This window comes from Phascolarctos cinereus, unplaced genomic scaffold (genome assembly GCF_003287225.1).
Source record: "Phascolarctos cinereus isolate Bilbo 61053 unplaced genomic scaffold, phaCin_HiC Scaffold_3;HRSCAF=262, whole genome shotgun sequence".
Classification (NCBI taxonomy): domain Eukaryota; kingdom Metazoa; phylum Chordata; class Mammalia; order Diprotodontia; family Phascolarctidae; genus Phascolarctos; species Phascolarctos cinereus.
In genome coordinates this window covers 144,954,130-144,976,284 of record NW_027555736.1, presented here as the reverse complement: position 1 = coordinate 144,976,284, position 22,155 = coordinate 144,954,130, and the positions used below count along the sequence as shown (strand labels likewise).

Genomic DNA, 22,155 nt, shown 5'->3' with positions numbered 1-22,155 from the left:
CTTAATTGTTATTGGAGTTTTAAAAAGGTAGAAATCAGTATAAGCTGGAGTAGTGAGAAAGGGCTATATGAAGGAGGTAGGACTTGAGAAATGTTTAAGATTTAGATAAGGTAAGAGAGATGAAGGTATTTCAGGCAGAAAGGGCAGCATGGGTAAAAATACAGAAGTAGGAGTAAATGTGGTATACAGTGAGGAAACTGCTCTGATTAGACAAGACTTCCTATTGAGAAAGAGTAAAAAAGTTAGGAGGCCAAGAACATCAACCTATGTGGAATGGATGACTAATCCAGATTTGATATAAGGTCTTGGATAGAGTAGTGACAAGAGAAATGGGATATATTTATTTATGAGAGTGAATTGATAGTTCTTGGTTTTGAATAACAAGGGATGAGACTGGTGGTTGAGAAAATGGTTAAGTGGTTACCAATCCATGCAAAAAGAGGGAGAAAAAGAATGAGACAGGAATAAATATGGCCAAAAAGAGGTATTTGGGTGTTTTGATTCTCTTCTCCTCTTCCCCAAGGTAGATGAAGTAATAAAATAATTTGAGGAAGTTGAAATTCTTTCAGGATATGCTCAGTAAATATTAATTGATGTGGCTACTGTTGATATGGTAATAAATTAGAGTGGTCTAGTGGGGAGCCTTGGACTAATTCATTTACACTTTGAAGTCATTGGTTTGCCTGCAATAGGCATTCTGATTTTGACCTTTCTGATGGTTCCAAGGAAAAATTGATTTTACCATTAAAGATCTCTTGCATTTGTTTAGTGTATCATTTACAGGCTATTAGATACTTAGTTACAATTCTAACAATCAGATTTTACTCAGTCTCTCTCTGAATAACATTTGTTGAACCTCTACAATTTAAAGAACCCTGACTTAGATGTTGTGGAAGGATATAAGGGAATTGTAAAGCATATTCTCTTCCCTTAGAGAATTTACTGTCCACTTAAGGAAGCAGACATAAGCACAAAATCAATAAGCATTTATTAAGGCACCTACTTGTGCCAGACGCTGTGGATATATATAAAGACAAAAACATGAAACAGCTCTTCCCAATCTCAAGCTTACATTCTGTTGGAGCTGGGAGCAGGGGGAGGAGAGGAAAACACGTACAAGTATATACAGAGTAAATATATGCAGACTAAACAAAGGCAGTTAAACATAAGATAATGAGGGATGTAACTAATAGCATAGGATGTTAGTAAACAAATCCTGTTCAAAGGTAATACTCTTAACTATTTCTTAAAAGCCATTAGGTATTCTAAGGGGTAAAAGTGAATAGGGAATGTGTCCTAGGCATGGGAATGGCCAGTGTAAGAATGAGAGCTGGAGTGTAACACTGGAAGAACCAAGTACAGTTTGACTCAACAAAGTATGAGAAAAAAGGAACAGTGTATATAATGATATGATATACTATGTATACTATATACACACTTCTGAAACTTAGTGACTGTGAGCTCAGGCAAGTCTTTTAACCTCTCTGAGCCTCAATTTTCTCAATGTCAAATGTAGATACTTTTATTATCTGCTTCATAGGCTTGTTACAAGGAAAGTGCCCTTAAAAACTTGAAAGTGCTTTGTAAATCTTAGTTGATGGTCACAATTATTATTTCTGTGTATACTGGTTCACCATAAATGTTATCTGTGCTCTTCTTAGTTTAAATCTTAGTTTAAAAAAATGCAGAATGAAATAGTTATACTGCTTTCTGGCTTCAGACATTTGAAGCTATTTGTGATGATGATACGTTTTATGTTTATTCAGAGCTTGCTAACATGGAAGAGGACCCAAGATCAGCTGGGGTGGCGACCTTTGTCCTTCAGGAAGAATTTGATAGATATTCTGGTTATTGGTGGTGTCCAGAGGCTGAACCAAGTAAGTGTATTAAATCTAGCCTGTTAACTGGATAACAGAAAAATAACTTTAAGACTCATCTACTGCAGTGCTATTCAGTACTATGCCCAGATTCTAAGTCTTAGATAGTGATAATAAAGATTTCAGAGTGATAAAAATCAGGACTGGCCTTCTCTAGGCAAAATATTAATTAGATGAAATAGAACAAATTCCATTGCATTAAACCCTAAGTCATTGTTTTCCAGTCATTGCATTCGGACAATTTCATGTCATGTGAAAACATTTTTTATCATATCTCATTGTCCTAAGTTTCCTCATGACACCTTGCTAGTTTTCATATAGAAGGTAGTAGCAACCATGATAGAGAAAAGAGGATGACATGTGTGTATATATACATCCACACACACATATGCAAATATGTAGAAATGACTTTGAGGTAAAGGGTGAGGTTGGATTGGTCTGAGTTAAATGGGAGTGGACAAAGGCCTTCTGTCTCATGTGTGTTAGGGAATTCATGAGTGTACAGCTGACTTTAAAAGGTTGGACAAATAATGCTACTTTAATGGACTGTGCTTCTCTTGTTGTACTAGAATCTTGTTTTATAAAATATTTCTTGAGATAAGTAGGCCATTAGCTGGGGTTTGGCAGTCTTTTTTGTTGTAGAGATTATTCAAAGATTCTCAGAGTTTGAAGGGATCTTAGAGGTCATCTAGTCCAATCTACACATAAACTGTAATCCTCTCTACCGCATCCCTAAGAAGGGGTCAGTCAGCCTGTGCTTGAAGATTTCCAGTGAAGAGGAACCTGCCACTTCCTCCCTCCACATCTCCTGTACTTGGGGACAGCTCAAATTGTAAAGTTTTTCCTTACATTGAGCCAAAATTTGTTTCTTTCCGATTTCTATCTATTGCTCCTAATTCTGCCCTGTGAGACCAGTTAGCACATGTCTAACATCTCTTCCATGTGACAGTCTTTCATAATTTTGAAGATCATTCTTATGACCCTCTTAAGTAGTCTTCTAGATCTAAACACCTCTATTTGCTTCAGCTTATCCTTATATAGCATTATCACCATCCATCACTCCATGCTGATCATCTTCTTCTGGATATACTATACCTTATCAGTATCCTTCCTCAAATCTTGCACTCAGAACTGAATGCAATACTTGAGAGATTCTTTGAGCCAGAGTACAGTGGGACTATTACCTACCTCATTCTGGACACTGTGCCTTTATTAATGAAGTCTCAGATCATTTTTGTATTTTTTTTTTGGTTGACATACCATTGTTAGCTCATATTAAGCTAGCATTCCACTTGTAATTACATTTGTTATGGGACTTGACATTCATGAAAAGTTTGAAAGCCATAAAACATTTTAAGTATCTTTAACAGTTTATTTTTAACAGAGTATATCTATATCTATATCTATATCTCAACAGTGTATAAGAAAACTCAGCCCTAAGTACATCAGAAATGTTTATTCTTTGTTTACCTTGAAAATGTACATAATGAAATTATTTAAACTTGCTTAGAACAAACTCATACCACTATAGCAAAAATCATTACATTTGTCATATTGATAGTGTATCAGTAGTGACAACTTCATATATAAAAATATTTTTACTAGTTGTGTAATATTAACACTAGGAGAATTTTTTTGGTTTTTTAAATTGTTCTGAATTCAAAAGTAACAAATTGCTTTTAAGCTCCCAGTGGAGGAAAAGTTCTTCGAATTCTATATGAAGAAAATGATGAATCAGAAGTGGAAATTATTCATGTTACATCCCCAATGTTAGAGACCAGAAGGACAGATTCATTCAGATATCCCAAAACAGGTAAGGCCTGTTGCTGGCATTTATTTTCACACAATTTCCCTTTCTGTATCAGCTATTCTAATTATCTGAACCTTCAATACTTATCTTTTATTACCAAGTCTTTAGTAAAGATAGGTTTAGTTTACGTTAGTAAATTTAGTACATGTTGAATTCATGGATAATTTTCAATTCTCTTCCATTATTTTCACCTGTAACACTTTATTGTCATACTAGTTGCTTTATTTCACATATAATGATGGGTTAGCTATTAGCGGCAGTTGGGAAGTGGAATACTTGCCTGTATTGTGAAGAAAACTATTCATAGAAGCTTACCAACTACATGACCCTGGGCAAGTCACTTGTTTGTGTTTTTCTGTATCTGTAAAATGGGATTGTTGAGGGTAAAATGAAATAATATTTGTGAAGCACTTTGCAGACCTTAAAATGCTATATAAATGCTAGAAGATATTATTATCATCTTATTAAATTACTACATTTGATCTGTTGTTTCACTTTTATATTGTTTTCAAGGTTTTAATTATAAAAATGGATACACATTTGCTAGCCCCTTCTTTTTGCAGCCATCAGCATACTAATATATGATGATGTTTTGCCCCAGAAAGGACCTGTGATATATAATAGTGCCATTTTTTTTCAATATTCATTGATAGCATTGACTTCACTAAAATGTACAGTGCATTGAAGTGGTACATATGTCTAGTTTGGGAAATATTGGTTATATATGAATTTGGATGCAACTCATTTTTATTGTCTTTTTGAAAAGGCACAGCAAATCCGAAAGTCACTTTTAAGATGTCAGAAGTAATGATTGATGCTGAAGGAAGGGTAGGTATTAAATTATAAGTTTATTATCTAAATTCATTTGACATTTAATTGAATCTTGTTGTGTTGGAAATCACACAGGGAGACGAGTCTGCTATGAAATAGCATAATGTTTATTTAAGAGGGAAAAATAGCAGTTTCCCCAGAATATATGCATATAGGCAATCAGCTTTGGGATTCTAATGAGGGACTACAGCTCTATTCCTTTTATGCAATTTCAAAAAGACTAAATACTTATACTGTTCTAGAAATAATGATTCGAAAAATAATCATTACATTATGTTTCTTGTACTAAAAATAGAGACTAGCTTGTCTTTCTATGATTTCTGTTCTTGGACAACAGGATATGAGTGGGACTTTTGATGTTAATGATGTTTCAGCAACTTGGCATTGATACATATAGTAATACTTTGTCAAAACTTAGCAGTTTTTCTTGAATAGTTTCTAAAAAATATCCTATAGTCTTTTAGGTGTAGTTATTGTGATTTTATAATTCTTGTGATTCCTTACAACCCTTATACTAAGTAACATTGTAGGTTAATTTATTAGGACTGTTGAACAAATCTGTGGACTTTTTGAAGAACAGGCTATTGTTTCATACTGATTTAATTTCCTATTTTTCAAAGTACAGGCAGTTTTCATCTTAACAGCGTCAGGATGTATAGAGAGAAATCATCATCACCTGTCATTACTGCTCTGCCTTAGTTTTTTCCTGTACGCTAGTATAAAATATAACACCTTATTTTCTGGATGTTAACTGGAGATTGTCCCTCTGTAGGTGGCAAAGTCTATTTTTATACTTTAAAGATCTATAATTTCACTGATATGTTGACCATTGCAGATTGCAACCCCTCCATAACTTAATAGAGCATTTCTAGGGCTGAAAAATTCCTCACCTACTAGGTTGTTGATGACCCTTTCTGAAATGAGCAGGTCCTTTGACATGAGATATGTAGGCTACTACTTAGCCAGAACTTGAAACCTTTCCAGTTAAGCAGGCCCTGTTAGAGCTTGTGCTGTTCTAGCATAGCCTTTGAGAACCCAATATCACCTCTACAAGAGGAGGAGTCGAAAGAAAATGTTAATGGAAGAGCAAAGTCACATGATGATTTAACACAGCAAATAGACCATGGAGAGCCCGTGTACTACACTGGTATTCTTGTGATGTCAGGGAAAAATGAACAAGACCTTTCGTTGGGTGGACCCTCTCAGGTGGACCCTCTCTGGTGAACTTAAGGAAGGATATGAACAGAAGGCAGCCATGGAGGGATTGCAGTCTTCATAATTGGAAGGAATACTCAAATCCATGAGATCACAGGTCCATTTGAGTATAACCACAAATTCCTTTTGTACTGCTTCATGACCTTGGGGTAATCCATGTATTTTGCAAAATTTTGTTTTTGTTTGAAATACATCAGGGTAATTTAGTGAAAAAGTAATGTTTATTTTTACCAGTATTTAAAAGGAAAAGGAGTATAATGGCAGAGAAAAAACACAACAAATGTTAAAAATATGTTTTGGAGCAAAATACAAGGGAATATTACTTAAAATTCACATATGCAAATGTTTCTGGTTTTCTCTTGATGCATCAATGTATAGGCTTAGAAAAGACATTTTAGACCAGTGTTTCTTAGCCTGAAGTCTGTGAACTTTTAAAACAAACAATATGTGTGTATGTGTGTGTGTGTGTGTGTTTGTGTTTGTGTTTTACCATTATCACTCAATCTTAGTTGTTGAATTTTTTTTCTAGAAACCAGTGTAAAATATAGCACATTATTTTCTGGTTATTAACTAGTCATTGTCTACCACTATATTTCAAAATAATTTATTTCTTTCATATATATTTTATTTTTCCATGTATTTTATTTTTTGCATTTAAAAACATTATTCTGAGAAGGGGTCCACAGGCTTTACCTGACTGCCAAAGGGATCCACGACACAAGAACTCTCGTTTTAGTGTAGGTTGATTCTCTGGCTAGATCTTTGGGTAGGCATTAAAGGCGTTTTTGTGAGTTACTAACAGGTTAGTACTAGCTCTCTTTACTGGTATCCTGCATAGTCTTCACTCCCCTTACCCCTTTAGTTACCTAAGAATGAAATATATCATAGGAGATGATCACAATAATCCTTCATGTTTATGTAATGCTTTACAGCTTATAAAGTACTTTCTTCATAGTAAACCAGTGAGGTAAATAGTCTAAACAGTGTTATCCTCAGTTTACAGATGAGGAAACTGAGGTACAGAGAGATCAGATGACTTGCTAGTCATCCAATTAAGTGTTAGAAGCTGGACTCAACCCAGCACTTCTGACTGAATCCAGTGTTCTTTCTATAACACAACTAATTAAATACTTTCATTTGTTGATGATTGAGTCCTCTATAACTCAATTGCTATTGATTTTAACAGATTGCAGATGTGGTGGATAAGGAACTAGTACAACCCTTTGAGGTTCTATTTGAAGGAGTTGAGTATATTGCCCGAGCTGGATGGACTCCAGAGGGAAAATAGTGCGTATGTTATCTACTCTTTACATCGGGTTTAGGATCAGTAGCTTTAGAAACATCTATAATTCTAGATTCATCTTTCACTGTGAATATGCTTTTTTTTTGAAAAAGTATCTGCCTACAGAAATATTAATGTTGTAATACAAAGACGAACTGACTTATTGATTGGGAAACAGAATAGAGAATAAATAAAACTGCATTTTAATTCTATTACAACCTTAAATACTGTTTACTCGGATTAGATTTACCAGATATGAATTTGAAACTGTCTTTTTTCTCAAGATAATTTTTAGGCATTCACTTTTAATACATTTCTTATAGGTATATATGTCAGTATTTTAAAATTAATGTAAAGGCAAAGTTTCCATCTAAATTATGGTAGATAGGGGCTGCATGCAGTTTGTGTAACATGTTGACTTTAAAATGAAAAATAATTTGAAAGATTCCATATGACTTTGGGAATTTAAAGAAAGAAATGTTTAGGTTATCTATTAAATGTTCTTAATTTTTATAAAAAGGATAAAGTATCTTAATTGTTTTTGATAAGCATATTAAATCAACTAGTTCTGCAATTCTCTTTTTAATTTGCCATTGAAAAACATTTTCTCAATTCCTGGCAACTAGTTTTTAGATTAATATTGTATTGTTAAAACTAAGTCTCACTTATTTTCTAATCAGTTTTTCTTTTTTCACATAAATAGTGCTTGGTCCATCCTACTAGATCGTTCTCAAACCCGACTACAGATAGTGTTAATATCCCCTGTATTATTTATCCCAGTAGAAGATGATGCAATGGAACGACAGAAACTAATAGATTCAGTGCCTGATTCTGTGACACCACTCATTATTTATGAAGAAACAACAGACATCTGGATAAATGTAAGACTTTTTTCTAGAGTTGGTGATTAAATATTTCCATAATATGGCAACGAACATTGATTTTCATATAGTCAACTGTCATAATGGATTTAAAGAAAAAAAGTCTGAAAGAAAAAATTAATTATTTCCCTGGTTTTTAACATTTCAGAAGCATTTTAGTTCACTCTTTCTTGATTGCCTCAAGGAAAGTTTGTCATGGTTCACCAGAAGTAAAACTTCCAGTTTTCTTTAATTTAAGATTATGTGCTTTCTTCTCCTTCTAGAAAGTAAGAGTTTCTCATTTAAAATAAACAACCTTCATTTTTAGCATATGTAGGTTAAAACACTAAGGCATACTGCATTATTCTTTGGCATAATAAGAATACTAAAAACAGAGTTCCAGAATTAAGCAGTTATGTAGATAGAAAGCTGATGCCATTGAAATGGCATCTCCCTGGTTGCTTATTTACAGTAGTTCCTGGAAACATCAGGTATTGGTCTACAGTTACATGTTCTCCAGCAGAGTCAGCTTTGCTGAAATGACCTTAAGAGAATATTCTCTAAAGCTCTGTACTGTGCATTTTCAAGATGAGAGAACTGTAGCAAACACAGTATCTAGATAAATTTGGAAGGGTTTTTTTTTCCATTTTTAAATTCTCCCAGAAGTAGTTTAAGCAAAAAATTTATCCATTTTATATACATATGTATTTTTTAAATAAAGTTAAAAGGGAATGTTAAAATGTTGAATTTTAAAAGGAATTTAAAAACAAAATTATGTAGATCCTGTGTTTGCTATAGTTTCTCTCAGTCTCTCTGTGTCTCAATTTCATCATCTGTAAAAAGTGGATGTTGGACTAGAATGATCTCTAAGGTCCTCACTAACTTTCTGTCTGTGATGCTATGATTTTCCACAATCCAAATAATCGTAGTGATATTATAAACTGTATTTTATCATATTCATGTATTTTGGTTCATCTGAGCTAAAACTTTTCTTTCTATCTTCAGCAAATATATTCTTAGCAATAAGAATTTTAAACCTTTCTCTTACTATTTCTTAAGTAAATGTGCATCAAAAAAATTTATAAATTACCTCAGGTGATATGTTATGGTGGTATTGGGGTGGTGAATCAAATGAAGATTGTATTTTTTCCTCCATCTAAAAATACAAATTCATCTCAAAGTAGGTAAGAAATCTGTCAAGTTAAGATGAAGTTTGAAAGCTATAGGCAAAGACTGTAGTTGTTGCAATATATACTTTGGTGGTAGTAATTTTTTTATACTTGAAGATATATTAATAGTTATTTTTGTTTTATTTAGTATATCAAATTATTTTATTTTGTGTATAGAAAGATATTTAAGTGGTATATATAGTAAATTCAACTTTTTATTTCACAGATCCACGATATCTTTTATGTTTTCCCCCAAAGTCATGAAGATGAAATAGAGTTTATTTTTGCCTCAGAATGCAAAACAGGTTTCCGACATCTGTATAAAATCACATCCAGTTTAAAGGAGAGCAAGTATAAACGATCCAGTGGAGGACTACCTGCTCCAAGTAAGGAAGCTGGTTTTTGAGAGGTTACAATGTGTTTTTTATAAGATATATAGTGATGCCAACACTTGCTCTGTTAAATTTGTTTTACTCAGAATTTTAAAAGTATATCCTCTCCTCTCCTTTTTGGTGGTAACTTAAATAGAAATCTCACAAATGGGAAGCAGCATGATATAGTGGAAAGAGTCAGGAGACCTGAGTTTATTATGATTCTTCCAGTGACTCACTGTAAATCATTTAACTTTTCTGGGCCTCAGTTTTCACCTCTGTAAAATAATAATAATAATAATAATAATAATAATAATAATAATAATAAATAGTATCTTCCCTGAGTGCCTAATATGTTATCATGAGGTTCAAATGAGATGATGTATATAAAAGCACTGTGGGGAAAAGTACAAGGCACTGTGTAAATTAAAAATGGTATTACTAATGGTGGCAGAACAGCATTTAAAATCTGTACGTGTCTTTCATACTTGATACATTATTATAGCTTATTTTCAGTTGATATAATTTGAAATATTTATTATGATGTCCACTTGATGTAATTTGTCTTAATGTTAAGTGGGAGTTTAGTATCCAAGAAATACTAAGAAACAGGAAATAGAGAACTGTGAATAGGCCATTAAGAGAGGAACGAATAATAAAAATTATGAAAAAAATTGTACCTATCTCCTCCCTAACTGCCCTCCCTTTCCCTTCAAAAATAGCATCTCATCATGAAAGAATCACTAGAAATTTTTTTCAGACTTTTAAAGCAGAAATCATCACAACATAAACAGCTATATAAATTGTTCGCAGTTATAGAATATGGTTCTGATACCCAAACTTGATGAGCAGGCATGAAAATATTAACTATTCTTATAGTAATAATAATAATAACTCAACAATCATTGTGTTGAGGTCCATAAAGTGCTTTAAGATTTACAGTGTACTTTCTTAATAACAGCTATATAAGGTAGACAATGGAAATTTTATTCCCATTTTTTATTTCTTTTTTGGTTGAATTTGTGATTTCACCAGTATAAGAAATTCCTGGTGAGTAAATTTCCCCCTACCAATGCAGATTGGCAGCTGCTCTGCAACTTATAGCCTTGGAGAGTTATGTAGAATTGCCTGGAGCACCGGAGAGTGTGACTTGCCCTAGGTCACCTTGTCATTGGGTATCAAGAGGCAAGACTTGAATCCAGGTCATCCTGACTCTGTTTTCTCTCTCTACTATACTGCACTAATTTGCTGTCCATTTTATAGATGAATATATTCAACTCTGAAAATTTAAGTGCTTTGTTGAGTAAATGTTAGAGTTAGGCTTGAACTTGCATGCAGTCTTCTGCCTCTAAGAACAGTGTTCTTTCTGCTGCATTATTCTGTCTTCATGTTGAATTTCACTTAGGAATATTTTCTTTACTTCATGATAATAACAATTAGAAATCAATACGTGATTTGATTAGTCTGGGTATTCCTTCCATGAATGCAAATCACAATCATTCTTTGTCTTATTAAAAGGTATTCTGAGTTGTTATGGTTGAATAATTCTTTATCCTTTGCCCAACTTTTTGACAAGCCTTTCCAAACTTAGCTAATCTTGTTCTTAAGACATACATTCTATTGCCAGGCCTATATTCAAAGTTTTTCCAGGTTTATAGGACCTACCAGAATTTACTCTCTCCTGGCATAGCTTGGAAAATGCTGAGACATCTTCACATCACAGTTAATCTTAGAGGCCCTTCCATTAATCCATCACTGTAGTGCCATGTTCCTCATGAAGCCTTCCCTGACCGTTTCCCCTTTGTGTCCAATGAGGGAAATATAGTCCCTCCCCTCAGTGGATCTCCCCTTCCAACTTCTCTCAGTCTCCCTTGTACCATTCTTATTGTCAGACATGTTCTTCCCCATGAGGTTGTAAATTTCTTAAGGGTCAGGTCTGTCTTTTCTATTATGTTTTCTATGTGTTTTATGTATACCTATTATGTACACATGCATATATACAAAAACATATGTGGATGTGTGTATATACACACACATACACATACACACACACATAAACACACATATATATGTACATGTTGTTTCCTTGCAACAGATTCCAAGTTCCTTTAGGGTATATTGTTTTGTAACTGTAATCTGTTGCACCATTTTATACTTAGTCAGTGCTTAATTAATTGAATATTTTGTATTATAGATTGCATATTTTATCTATCCCCCTAGATTGAAGTTCCACAAGGGCAGGATTCTTGTCTTATTTTTCTCTTTATCCCCCATAGAACCTAGTACAGTGCCTTGTGCATAGTAAGTTTTCATTAAATATCATTTGAGTTGAATGTATGGCTCATATAACACATTAGAAAAAATATTAACCTACTCTGCCACATGTACAGAAAAAATATTTAGAATTATGTGATTATCCCTGCAAACATCAAAAAGGCCTTCAGAAAAATTCATCTTCTCTTCTTGAGACTCTGGATCCAGTGAAATAATCATCAATGAGAGTGTTCTTCTTTAGGTAAAGATCATCAACCCATCCACATTTTCTTACCCTTTGCGTTTCTTTCCATGTCTTGATTATAATCATTTTTTTAAAGGTAGGTCTGGAGGCTTTCTTAATATAAAAGGTTTGAAACCATAGTTCATGGAAAAGGAATAGAGTTTGGGCCAGTCATAGTGGAATGTACCTGTAGTCTCTGATGCTAGGGAAGCAATATGGATCTCTTGAATGTGGTGATTCTAAGATTCAGTAGGGCTAACGGCAGTTGGGTGTCTACACTAAGTCCAGCACTTGTATGGGGAGCCCCCTTAGGAGTAGTCCCTCCAGCTTAAGGAGGGACAAACTGGTGGAGATGAGCAAGATGGAGCAGGTTAAAGTTTTCATGCTTATCAGTATTGGGATCTGGAATGTAAGTGACTGCTGCACTTTCAGTCAAAGCAAGTTGTAGAGAGCTCTAAAAGCTAACAAGGAGTTTATATTTTTTCCTAGAGGCAATAGGAGGTTAACTGGAGTTGGTTGAGTAGGGGAGTCACATGGTCAGATCTGCACTTAAGGAAAATTACTTTGACAGCAGGAAGGACTGGATTGCATAGAGGCTGAGTCAGGAAGATGAATTAGGAGACTGTTGCAATAATCATTCAGGCAAGAGATGATGAGGGCTTGAACTAAGGTAGTAACTGTGGGAGTGCAGAGAAGGGATGGGATACGTTATTGTAAAGGCAGAAGCAGCAAGATTTGGCAACTTGACTGGATATATGGGATGAGGGAGAGGGAGGAGTCAAGGATAATGCCAAGGTTATGAACCTGAGTAATTTTAAGGACAGTGGCTCCTTCAACAGAAATAGGAAAGATTAGAAGAGGGGAGAGTTTTGAGGGAAAGATAATCAGTTCTGTTTTGGACATTTTGAGTTTAAGACATTCAGTTTGAAATATTTAGTAGTCATTTAGTGATGTGGGACTGAAGCACAAGGGGAGAGAATGGGCCTGGATATATAGATCTAGGAGTCATCTGCATAGAGATGATAATTAAACCCATAATAATTGCTGAGAATGCAAAGAAAGATTATGGAGAAAGAAAAGAAAAGGACTTAGGACAGAACATAGGGGAACACCCACAGTTAGAGGACCTCAAGTGGAAGATGAGCCAGCAAGAGATTGTGAAGAAGGAGCAGTTAAACTGGTAAGACGCTAACCAGGAAAGGGTAGTGTTACTAAACCCCATAGGTGGGAGAGTGATCATAAATGTCAAATGCAACAGCTAGGTTGAGAAAGGTCAAGACTGAGTAAAGACCATCCAATTTGAGGGTTAAGAGAGCATTGGTAACTTTGGGGAAAAGTAGTTTCAGCTGAATGATTAAATGAGAGGCCAGATTACAAAGATTTAAGGGCAAATGAGAGGAAAGGAGGTGAAAGCAATGAGTGTAGACAGCTTTTTCAAGAAGTTTGACTGAGAAAGGGAGGCCCTAGCCTTAAGGGAAATAGGGAAAGGCTTCTTGTAGAAGATGGAATTTTAGCTGGGACTTAAAGGATGTTAGGAGGTAGAGATGAAGAGGGAGAAAGTTTCAGGTCTGGGACAAAGCTAGTGAAAATTCACACCCAGCAGATGGAGTATCATGTTCAAGTTTATTTTCTTCCATTTATCCAATATATATCTTATTTGTACATAGTATACATGTTGTCTCGCCATTAGACTGGGAGCTCCTTGAAAGCAGGGACTGTTTTTTTGCCTTTCTTTGTATCCCCAGCACTCAGCACAGTTATCAGACACACTAGAAGATGCTTAATAAATGCTTGTTGATGTACTGAACAGCCATTTCAGAGCTAGAAGCTGAAATGTCAGTTTTGGAATGTTAGTAGACCAATTTATCTGGAAATATAGAGATTTTAAGGGTAGCAATATATAAAATAATTATGAAAAAGTAGGTTTGAACATCTTAAGTAAAGATAACAATAAAAGGCAGCAAAACTCAGATTAAAAACAATGGATAGTGTTAGAATCAAGTCATTAAAGATAAAGCACAGGTCCTTTTCTGTTCATCAGTAAACTACAAAAATGTAAAAGGGCATATACTATAACTGAATCACTCTATTAGTTTGCTTTTCTTAACTGTTTGGGGGAAATATACTTAACAGGAGGTTTGTTTGGGTTTTCATGGGGAAGCGTCTGTTGTATTAAAAGTGTATCAATAAAAGTACATAAAGGAGTAGGTCAGAGCCATATTGTTAGTGGCTTTTGAATACCCAGATTAGTTGTTTACATATTTTTTTAGAGATAATTGGTAAGTCACTGAAGATTTTTGGGTGAAGTAGTGACATGATCAGGCAGACATTTTTTGAAACATAATAGTTTCTTAATCTGGGGTCTTTGAACTTGGTTTTTAAAAATTTTTTTATAACTGGTATTTCAATATAATTGGCTTCCTTTTCAATTCCACACTTTATTTACTCCAAAAAAGATTAGGAAACAGCTTTAGGAAAGATTATTTTAGTATCTGTGGACAGAATGGGACTGATTCAAAAGGTTTTGTAGAAGTACGACTTCTCAAAAGAAATATGCTCAAAAAAAAGAAAAATGCTCAAAGGAAATAAGGGCATTTCGAGGGGTTGGGGCTAAAGGGGAGCATTATGAGTTCGTTTAATTTGAGTTGCTTATGGGTCATTCCTATAGAAATCCAGCAATGTAGCATTATAGTTCACAGAAAGATTAAGATTGGCATGTAGATTTGGGAGTCTTTTGCAAGGAGATGATAATTGAAAGCATGGAAGCTACTGAGATCACCATGGGAAAAAGTGTTGTGCTGAAAAACCCAAAACTGAGCCTCTTTTCTATAAGAAGTGGTTAGCCAGGTCAGAAGAAAACCAGGATAGATCGGTGTCATAGAACCTAGAGGAAAAAGAGTATATTTAGGAGGAGGGACTGTTTGATAGTATCAAAACGGACACAGGGAGGGAAAAAAAGGACCATGAGGATTGAGAAAGATCTGTATGTTTAGTAATTGAGAGCTCATTGGCAGCCTTTGAAAGAGCAGTTTCACTAGAATGATAATCAAAAATAAACCAGGAGACTGAAGAGACTGAGAATAGCTCTTTCTCAGAGTTTAGAATGAAGGAAAGGGTCAAGTGAAGGGGGTTTTTTTGAATAGGGAAGGGGAAAGGAATAAGCATTTCTATAGTGCCTACTACATGCTAGGCACTGTGCTAAGAGATTTACAAATATTTCATTTGATATATAGTAATAATAAAAATAATAGAGTTTAAAATTATGGAGGTGGAATAGTTTGGTGTGACAATGATGATGATGATGATGTCAAAGATGTGACCTTCCTTGATAATGACTAAGGTAGGATGGAAATGAAGGTCCTGGGAATTGGTAAAAATTTTATATTTTGAGGACCAGTAGTTAAATTAATATTTATAGACTGTTTGAAAACTGTGATTCTTGGTTCCCCATTTCCTGCTAGTTTTCTTTTATATTATTGCAGAAATGAAAGGCAGTTCACACAGAACTAAAGACCATTTTGTATTTTTCTTTGTTTTAAGGGTGGTCATGGCCAAAGAATTTATCTAATGGCCAGCGTATTGACAGTTGTACAGACTCTGTGTACTTGTTAGTCCTCAGACTCAGACAGCTAAGGTTTTATTGATGGGACTATACTCAAGCCTTTTTGGCATGGTAGAAACTACTGAAGCTTGTGTTTCACTGGTATCTTAATAGAGATCCCAGGGTTTTACCTCCACACAGCAATGAGGCAATGAAGGTTTTGTTGTGAAATATTCTATTGCATAATTAATGTCATTAACTGATTCTACAGATACACATATTGTGGAGAGGGAAAAAGTCAATTAGTTCAAAGGAAATCATAAGTGGAAGATCATTCAAATGGTTTTATTAATGGTCAGGGTTTGATACATCATAGCAGAGTTTGGTTATAATTTATTTGTGATGTTCATGTCTTTAAAAAGATTTTTTTATTCACATTCTCTCCCTTCTACTCCCTCCTCTTCCACCCCAGTTGAAAAAGTTTGAAAAATAAAACTCCTGTTAAAGATACTTAGTCAAACAAAATGAATTCCCACATTGGCCATGACCAAAAAGAAAAGTCACAATACATAGTCTCATTCTGTGATCACCTCTCAATTTGGAATTCAGTACCATGTTTCATCTTGAGTCCTCCAGAATTACAATTGGTAAGAGAACCTAAGGTAAAAGTTGTTTGTCTTTGCAGTATTACTGTTATCATATAAGCTATTCTCCTTGTTCTGCTCACCTTCATCATTTCTTTCTTTCAAGGCAGTTGGGGGTTAAATGATTTGCCCAGGGTCACACAACTACTAAGTGTTGCATTTGAGGCTGCTTTTGAACTCAGGTCCTCCTGACTCCAGGGCCAGTGCTCTATCCGTGCATCACCTAGCTGCCTCACCCCTCCCCCGCCTCGTCATTTCTTACAGCATAATGGTGTTCCATCATATAATATACCATAACTTGTTCAGCCATTCCACAGTCGATGCGTACTCCTTTGCCACCGGAAAGAAATGCTATATCTAATTTTGTACATATGGTCCTTTTCCTTCTTTCTTTGGTATCTTTGAGGTATAGGTCTAGGAGTGGTATTGCTTGGTCAAAGGGTATGCACAGTTTAGTAGCTTTGGAGGCATAGTTCCAAATTGCTTTCCAGAATGGCCGTACCAGTTCATAGCTCCACTAATAGTGTATCAATCACTTTTCTTTTTTGTCAGTATTGATAATCTAAGAGTATTGAGGTAGAACCTCAGAATTAATTTGTATTTCTCTATTTTTATAATTCTATAGATTTCTTCATATGACATTCATTTTATTATATTTTCATAGGCAATTTTCAGAGGAAGAGATCCAAATTATTAATATAGCTTGAACCTCTTCCTGGTAGCATGGATCTCTTCCTCTGAAAATTACTAATCCCTATCCTTTGAACATTTATCAACTGAGGAGTGACTTACTCTTATACATTTGAAGTTGTTCCCTATATATCTTAAAAATTAAACCATTATCAGAGAAATATACTGCAAATTTTTTCCCCATTTACCTGCTTCTCTTCTAGTATTAGCTAGATTGAATTTCTTGTGCAAAATCTTTTTAATTTTATGTAATCAAAATTGTCCATTTTATCTTCTTTGATCCTCTGTATTTATTTGTTCTTCATGAGCTCTTTCCCTATCTTTATTTTTGATAGGTAATTTCTTCCTTACTCATATTTAACTGAATCTCCATGTTCATTTGGAGATGAAGGGTAAAGAAGCCTTTAGGAATACCTACTCTCCTGATCCTATGGATTTCACACTCTGGTAGAGCACAGCTATGAAATTTGAAGAGGCTTACCTGCTGGGGAAGTTTGGGCACATCTTCATAAAAACCATAGTATGTCATAGTATGTAGGTGGCACATTGGTGGGCCTATAGTGAGGAAGACCTGAATTTAAATCTGGCTTCAGACACCTGCTAGTTATGTGACCTTGGACAAGTTATAACCTTTGTTTGCCTCAGTTTCCTCAACTGTAAAATAGCACTTACCTCCCAGGGTTGTTGTGAGGATCAAATGAGATACTTTTTCCTTCATGATCTCCTGAAAGATACTGTCCAGGCTCTTTTTTTCATCATGATTTTCAGGTAGACCAATAATTTTTAAATTGTCTCTCCTGAATCGATTTTCCAGGTCAGTTGTTTTACCGATGAGGTAGAGTCATTAGTTTCCATTTGTCCAATTCTAGTTTTTAACAAATTGTTTTCTTCTGTTAGTTTTTGTACTTCCTTTAGTTGGCCAGTGTGTTTTTAGGGACTTGTTTTCTTCCACATAATTTTTCTAATTGACTGATCATATTTTTAAGGACTCTTCTACCTCTCTCATTTGACTTTTAAAATCCTTCTTGAGCTCTTCTAAGAAGGCTTTTTGGGCTTCAGACCAGTTCATAGTTCCTTTTGACGTTGCAGATGTGGGTTTGTTGACAGTGTTGTCCTCTTCAGAATTTCTGTCTTGATCTTTACTCTTCTCATAATATGAATCTATGGTACATTTCTTTTTACTCATGGCTTCTTTATTTCCTGGCCTTTAAAGAGATTGAGCTCTCCTGTTGGGGAACAGAGGGCACTGACCCAAGCTTCTTGTGTTGGGAGCCTAGGTCTTGGTCACTGGCTTTGCGTGCTGAGGCCTCTTATGTTGGCAATTGGAGGCTGTAGGGTTTTGACAGGTTACCTCGTGTTGGGCTGGAATCAGCAAGGCGGGAACTTTCAGGCAATTCTAGGTTGCCTGCTTTTCCTTTCCTTTAGCTTTCTTCAGCTTCTTTTAGATGGGTGGTACAGGGTGTTTATCTGCCTGGGGCCCTTTGCAGTGCTGCCTCCCTGTTTCTGCTAATGCACTGGGAGATTCCTTTGCGGTAGAGTGCTGAGGCACCTGGTGATTTTCTGAGCTGGCCTCCACCAATTCCCCCCCACACACCCTTACTGATGCACTGGGAGGTCCAGGTGTTGGTGTTTGCCTGCTCTACCACCTGGGCTCCAGTATTTCTTCACAGTTGGAGGCTGCAGGGCTCCGACAGCTCACCTGGTGTTGGGCTGGAACCAGCAAGGCCAGGGCTTTAGGAAGACTTTAGGTTGCTTTCTTCAGCTCCTTTCAGATGAATGCCACAGGGTACTTATCCACCTGGGGCCCCTTGTAGTTCTGCCTCCCTTATTTTTGCTGAGGCACTGGGAGACCTGTTTGCTGGGCTGCTGCACTGCTGCTCCCCGTCTTTCTTCTAGTTCAGCTGTTCCAGGGTTTTTTTCTGGGGTGATATTTTCTGGGTTTTCAGAGGTTGATAGGGGAGAGTGAGGGCAACTTTTTACTCCGCCATCTTGGCTCCCAGAAGCCAAATGAGATACTTTTTGTAAAGTGTTTGGCACAGTGCCTGGCACATAATAAGCATTATTATATAGATACTAGCTATTATTATTATTATTATTATTGGTTTAAGATGTCACCTTTTATGTCTAAGTCACATACGCATTTGGAACTTGGCTTGGTTTATAGTGTGAGATGTTTGTGTCTATGCCTTGTTTCTACAATTGCCACTTTTCTCAACAGTTTTTATAGAATAATGAATTCTTGCCTCCATAGCTAGGAATCTTTGGGTTTATCAAACACTAGGCTACTGTGCTAGTTTGTTTTCTGTATATTTACCTAATCCGTTCCCCTGATCAACCCCTCTATTTATTTCTTTTGTTGTTCTTTTTGTTTTTGGCAAGGCATTTGGGGTCAAGTGACTTGCACTAGTAAGTGTCAGGTCTGAGACCGTATTTGAACTCAGGTCCTCCTGATTCCAGAGCCGGTGTTCTATCCAATATACCACCTAGCTGCCCTCCCTCCCCTATTTATTTCTTAACTAGCACCTAATTGTTTTGATGATCATAGTTTTATAATATAGTTTGAGATATGGTATTACTAGGTACCCTTCCTTCCTACTTTTTTTTCATTGATTCCCTTAACTTTCTTGTTTTTTTTGTCTTCCAGATGAATTTTGTTATTATTTTTCTAGCTCAATAAAATAATCCTTTGGTAATTTGATTGGTATAGCATTGAATAGGTAAATTTCTTTAGATAGTATTGTCATTTTTATTATATTGGCTTAACCTACCCACAAACAATCAGTTTTTACTTCAAAATAACATAATTTTGGGCAGTTTTGTGAGGGGTATATTTCTAGAATCCTACTAGATTTTCAAATTAACTATGTATTTATCTTTAGGTGATTTCAAGTGTCCAGTCAAGGAAGAAGTAGCAATTACAAGTGGTGAATGGGAAGTGCTTGGCCGACACGGATCTAATGTAAGTTCTTTTGGTTTGGTCAATATCTACTGTGTCATGCTATAAAATGAATATACAAATTAAAATGATTCCCGGTCTTAGATCAGATGTTATGGAGAGCTTGAAGTGAAGGGGAAGAGAAACAGAAATTTGCCTTTTATCTGACTCATTAGAATGATTTAATAAGTGTCAACATTTCATTGTCTGTTCTTCATAGTAGTTTGAATTTTACTTTGTCATACTTGTAATTACAATGTTGCAGTGCTACTTGGATCAGGAGTTATCCAAAGGATTACTGGCTTCATAGGATCCTGAAGAGCCATCATATCATTAATGTGTAACATATACAGTTAGCTTGATGTGTGCTACTAGCATTTAGAACAGGACTGAATGTGACTGCCACAAATTGATATGGGGCTTATTAAAGGATTATGTGTACTAGCTACCGTAAATGTTGCCTTTTACTCTTCGAGGTAAATATATAGAGAGAATGAAGAACAGGAGCCAGACTAGTTTGTGTGGATAAAGAATCATAAACAGTCAAGTGGGGAATAGTCTTAAACTTTAATTCCTGGTTAAAGTCTAGTATTTTCTAGTGCCGTTACAATACACTTTTTTTTTTAAATGTTCAGGCTCTCAGCGCCCTTGCTATTAGCTGTTACTTTGTATCACTTGAGAAAGTTTTTGTACAGAGTTCTAATGCCACAGGGCAAAGAACAAGTAGTAGTGGGATATATCTGATTATTTTGTGACAAAGAAGAATAATCAGATTTTCAGTCTATCAAAGGAATTCCCAAAATTTTCTTCATGCAGATCTGAAGATTAGCCCAGGGCTGCCAATCTATGGTAATAATGCCACCTGGATAATTGGTAGTGTCATTTTGCCACTTACTGTTCTGCATTCCATTTTTCTCTCTGTTTTCTCCTTTTATACTACTTTTATTTTTCTTCTCCTTTTTTCATTCCCCCTACATATATGTGTCTTAGACCTACAAATGAATTGTAATGTCATTATATTAGCTGGTGGCCCTCAAGATCCAGCTTCTTGTTCCCATCCCAGGTTTCTAATGTCATAGAATCGTAGATCTAGAACTAAAAGGGTTCTCAGAGACCATTTAGTCTAAACCTTCATTTTACAGATGAAGAAACTGAGCCACAAGGAGATTAAATGACTTATCTAAGGTCACGTCAGGTAGTAAATATCAGAGGCAGGATCTGAACACAGTTCCTCCGACTCCAAAGCTCACTGCATCATGCTATCGTTAAGGGAAATGTTGGTTAAATCTTTGACATTTTTGAGTTAAATCACAAATAAATTTGGGCTTCTGGAAGGAAGAATAATAATTCACATTTACATAGAATTTTGCGATTTTTGTGAAACGCTTTCTTTACAACAATCATTGGAGGTATATACTGGAAGTGTTATTATTCCTACTTTACAGAGAAGAAACTAAGACTCAGAGATATTCAGTGGTGATCTTATGCTTAATAAATGACTGTATCCAGTTCATCACACTCCATGCTACATCTTTCCATTCTGTCATGCTGCTCTTTCTGCATGTGGGCAGAGAATTGACTAATCATGTTCAATTTTGGACAGTCTGATTCCCAGCTGCTTTTTGAAGACTATCTTTATAAAGAACAGTAAATCCTAACATTTTACAGGGATTAGCAAAAACCTAGGAAGTCCCTTGTGTCTGTGTCTTGCCCTAACCCACTGTCTTCCTCCATGTAGGTTTCATGTATACCCATGTTACACCCCAGTGCAGCTTATTTATTTCCTCATTCATCCAGGAAAAAGAAAAAAATTCTTTCATAGTAGAAAACACTTAAGGTTTTTTTTTTTGGTGAGACATTCAGGGTTAAGTGACTTTCCCAGGGTCACACAGCTAGTTAAATGTCAAATGTCTGAGGCCAGATTTGAACTCAGGTCCTCCTGACTCCAATGCCAGAGCTCTATCCACTGCACCATTAAGCTGCCCCTTTGCACTTAACTTTTTAAAATGAGACATTTTTTTAAATCTAATTTTAAAGATATCACTAGGCCATCTGAAAAAGTCACTTTGAGTTTTAGCAAATATTTCATAAATTATTACTTTTAGAAAATAGATCAAGTTTGTATCTACAATAGTAGAAAATGTACAAAGGGATAACTGAAAGAAAATATTTTTTTCAGGATCTTAATATAATTTAAGAATGTCTAGTTTCTGTTACTGTGAGATTCTGTATGCTTTTTGAGTAAAGGAAACCTTTCTACTGTACCTTCTTTCACTTATTTACAAGCTACACTATGGTTGTAACTATAATTCTGAATTCAGATGCTCCAAGAGAATTTGAAATAACATTTTTCATATGTGGAGGTAACAAGAGAGAGAGCATATATGGTAATTAGAAGAAGGGCCTTGTGGTCTGATGACTTGGGTTCAAGTC

The 22,155-nt window shown here is 35.4% G+C and overlaps 1 protein-coding gene across 5 annotated transcripts in view; it reads left to right on the top strand.

The window, feature by feature from the left end:
• DPP8 (dipeptidyl peptidase 8) overlaps window positions 1–22,155 on the top strand; it is a 63,278-nt gene that overhangs the window by 17,961 nt on the left and 23,162 nt on the right. For all 5 annotated transcript variants that reach the window (XR_002323785.2, XR_002323786.2, XM_020983091.2 and 2 more), the window contains exons 6-12: window positions 1,767–1,877; window positions 3,562–3,690; window positions 4,454–4,515; window positions 6,920–7,020; window positions 7,719–7,896; window positions 9,271–9,430; window positions 19,667–19,746. Coding sequence is in view for 3 of the 5 variants with exons in the window: in XM_020983091.2 (XP_020838750.1) it covers window positions 1,767–1,877; window positions 3,562–3,690; window positions 4,454–4,515; window positions 6,920–7,020; window positions 7,719–7,896; window positions 9,271–9,430; window positions 19,667–19,746 (821 nt within the window). In the remaining 2 variants the exon portion in view is untranslated. The remainder of the gene's footprint in view (window positions 1–1,766; window positions 1,878–3,561; window positions 3,691–4,453; window positions 4,516–6,919; window positions 7,021–7,718; window positions 7,897–9,270; window positions 9,431–19,666; window positions 19,747–22,155) is intronic.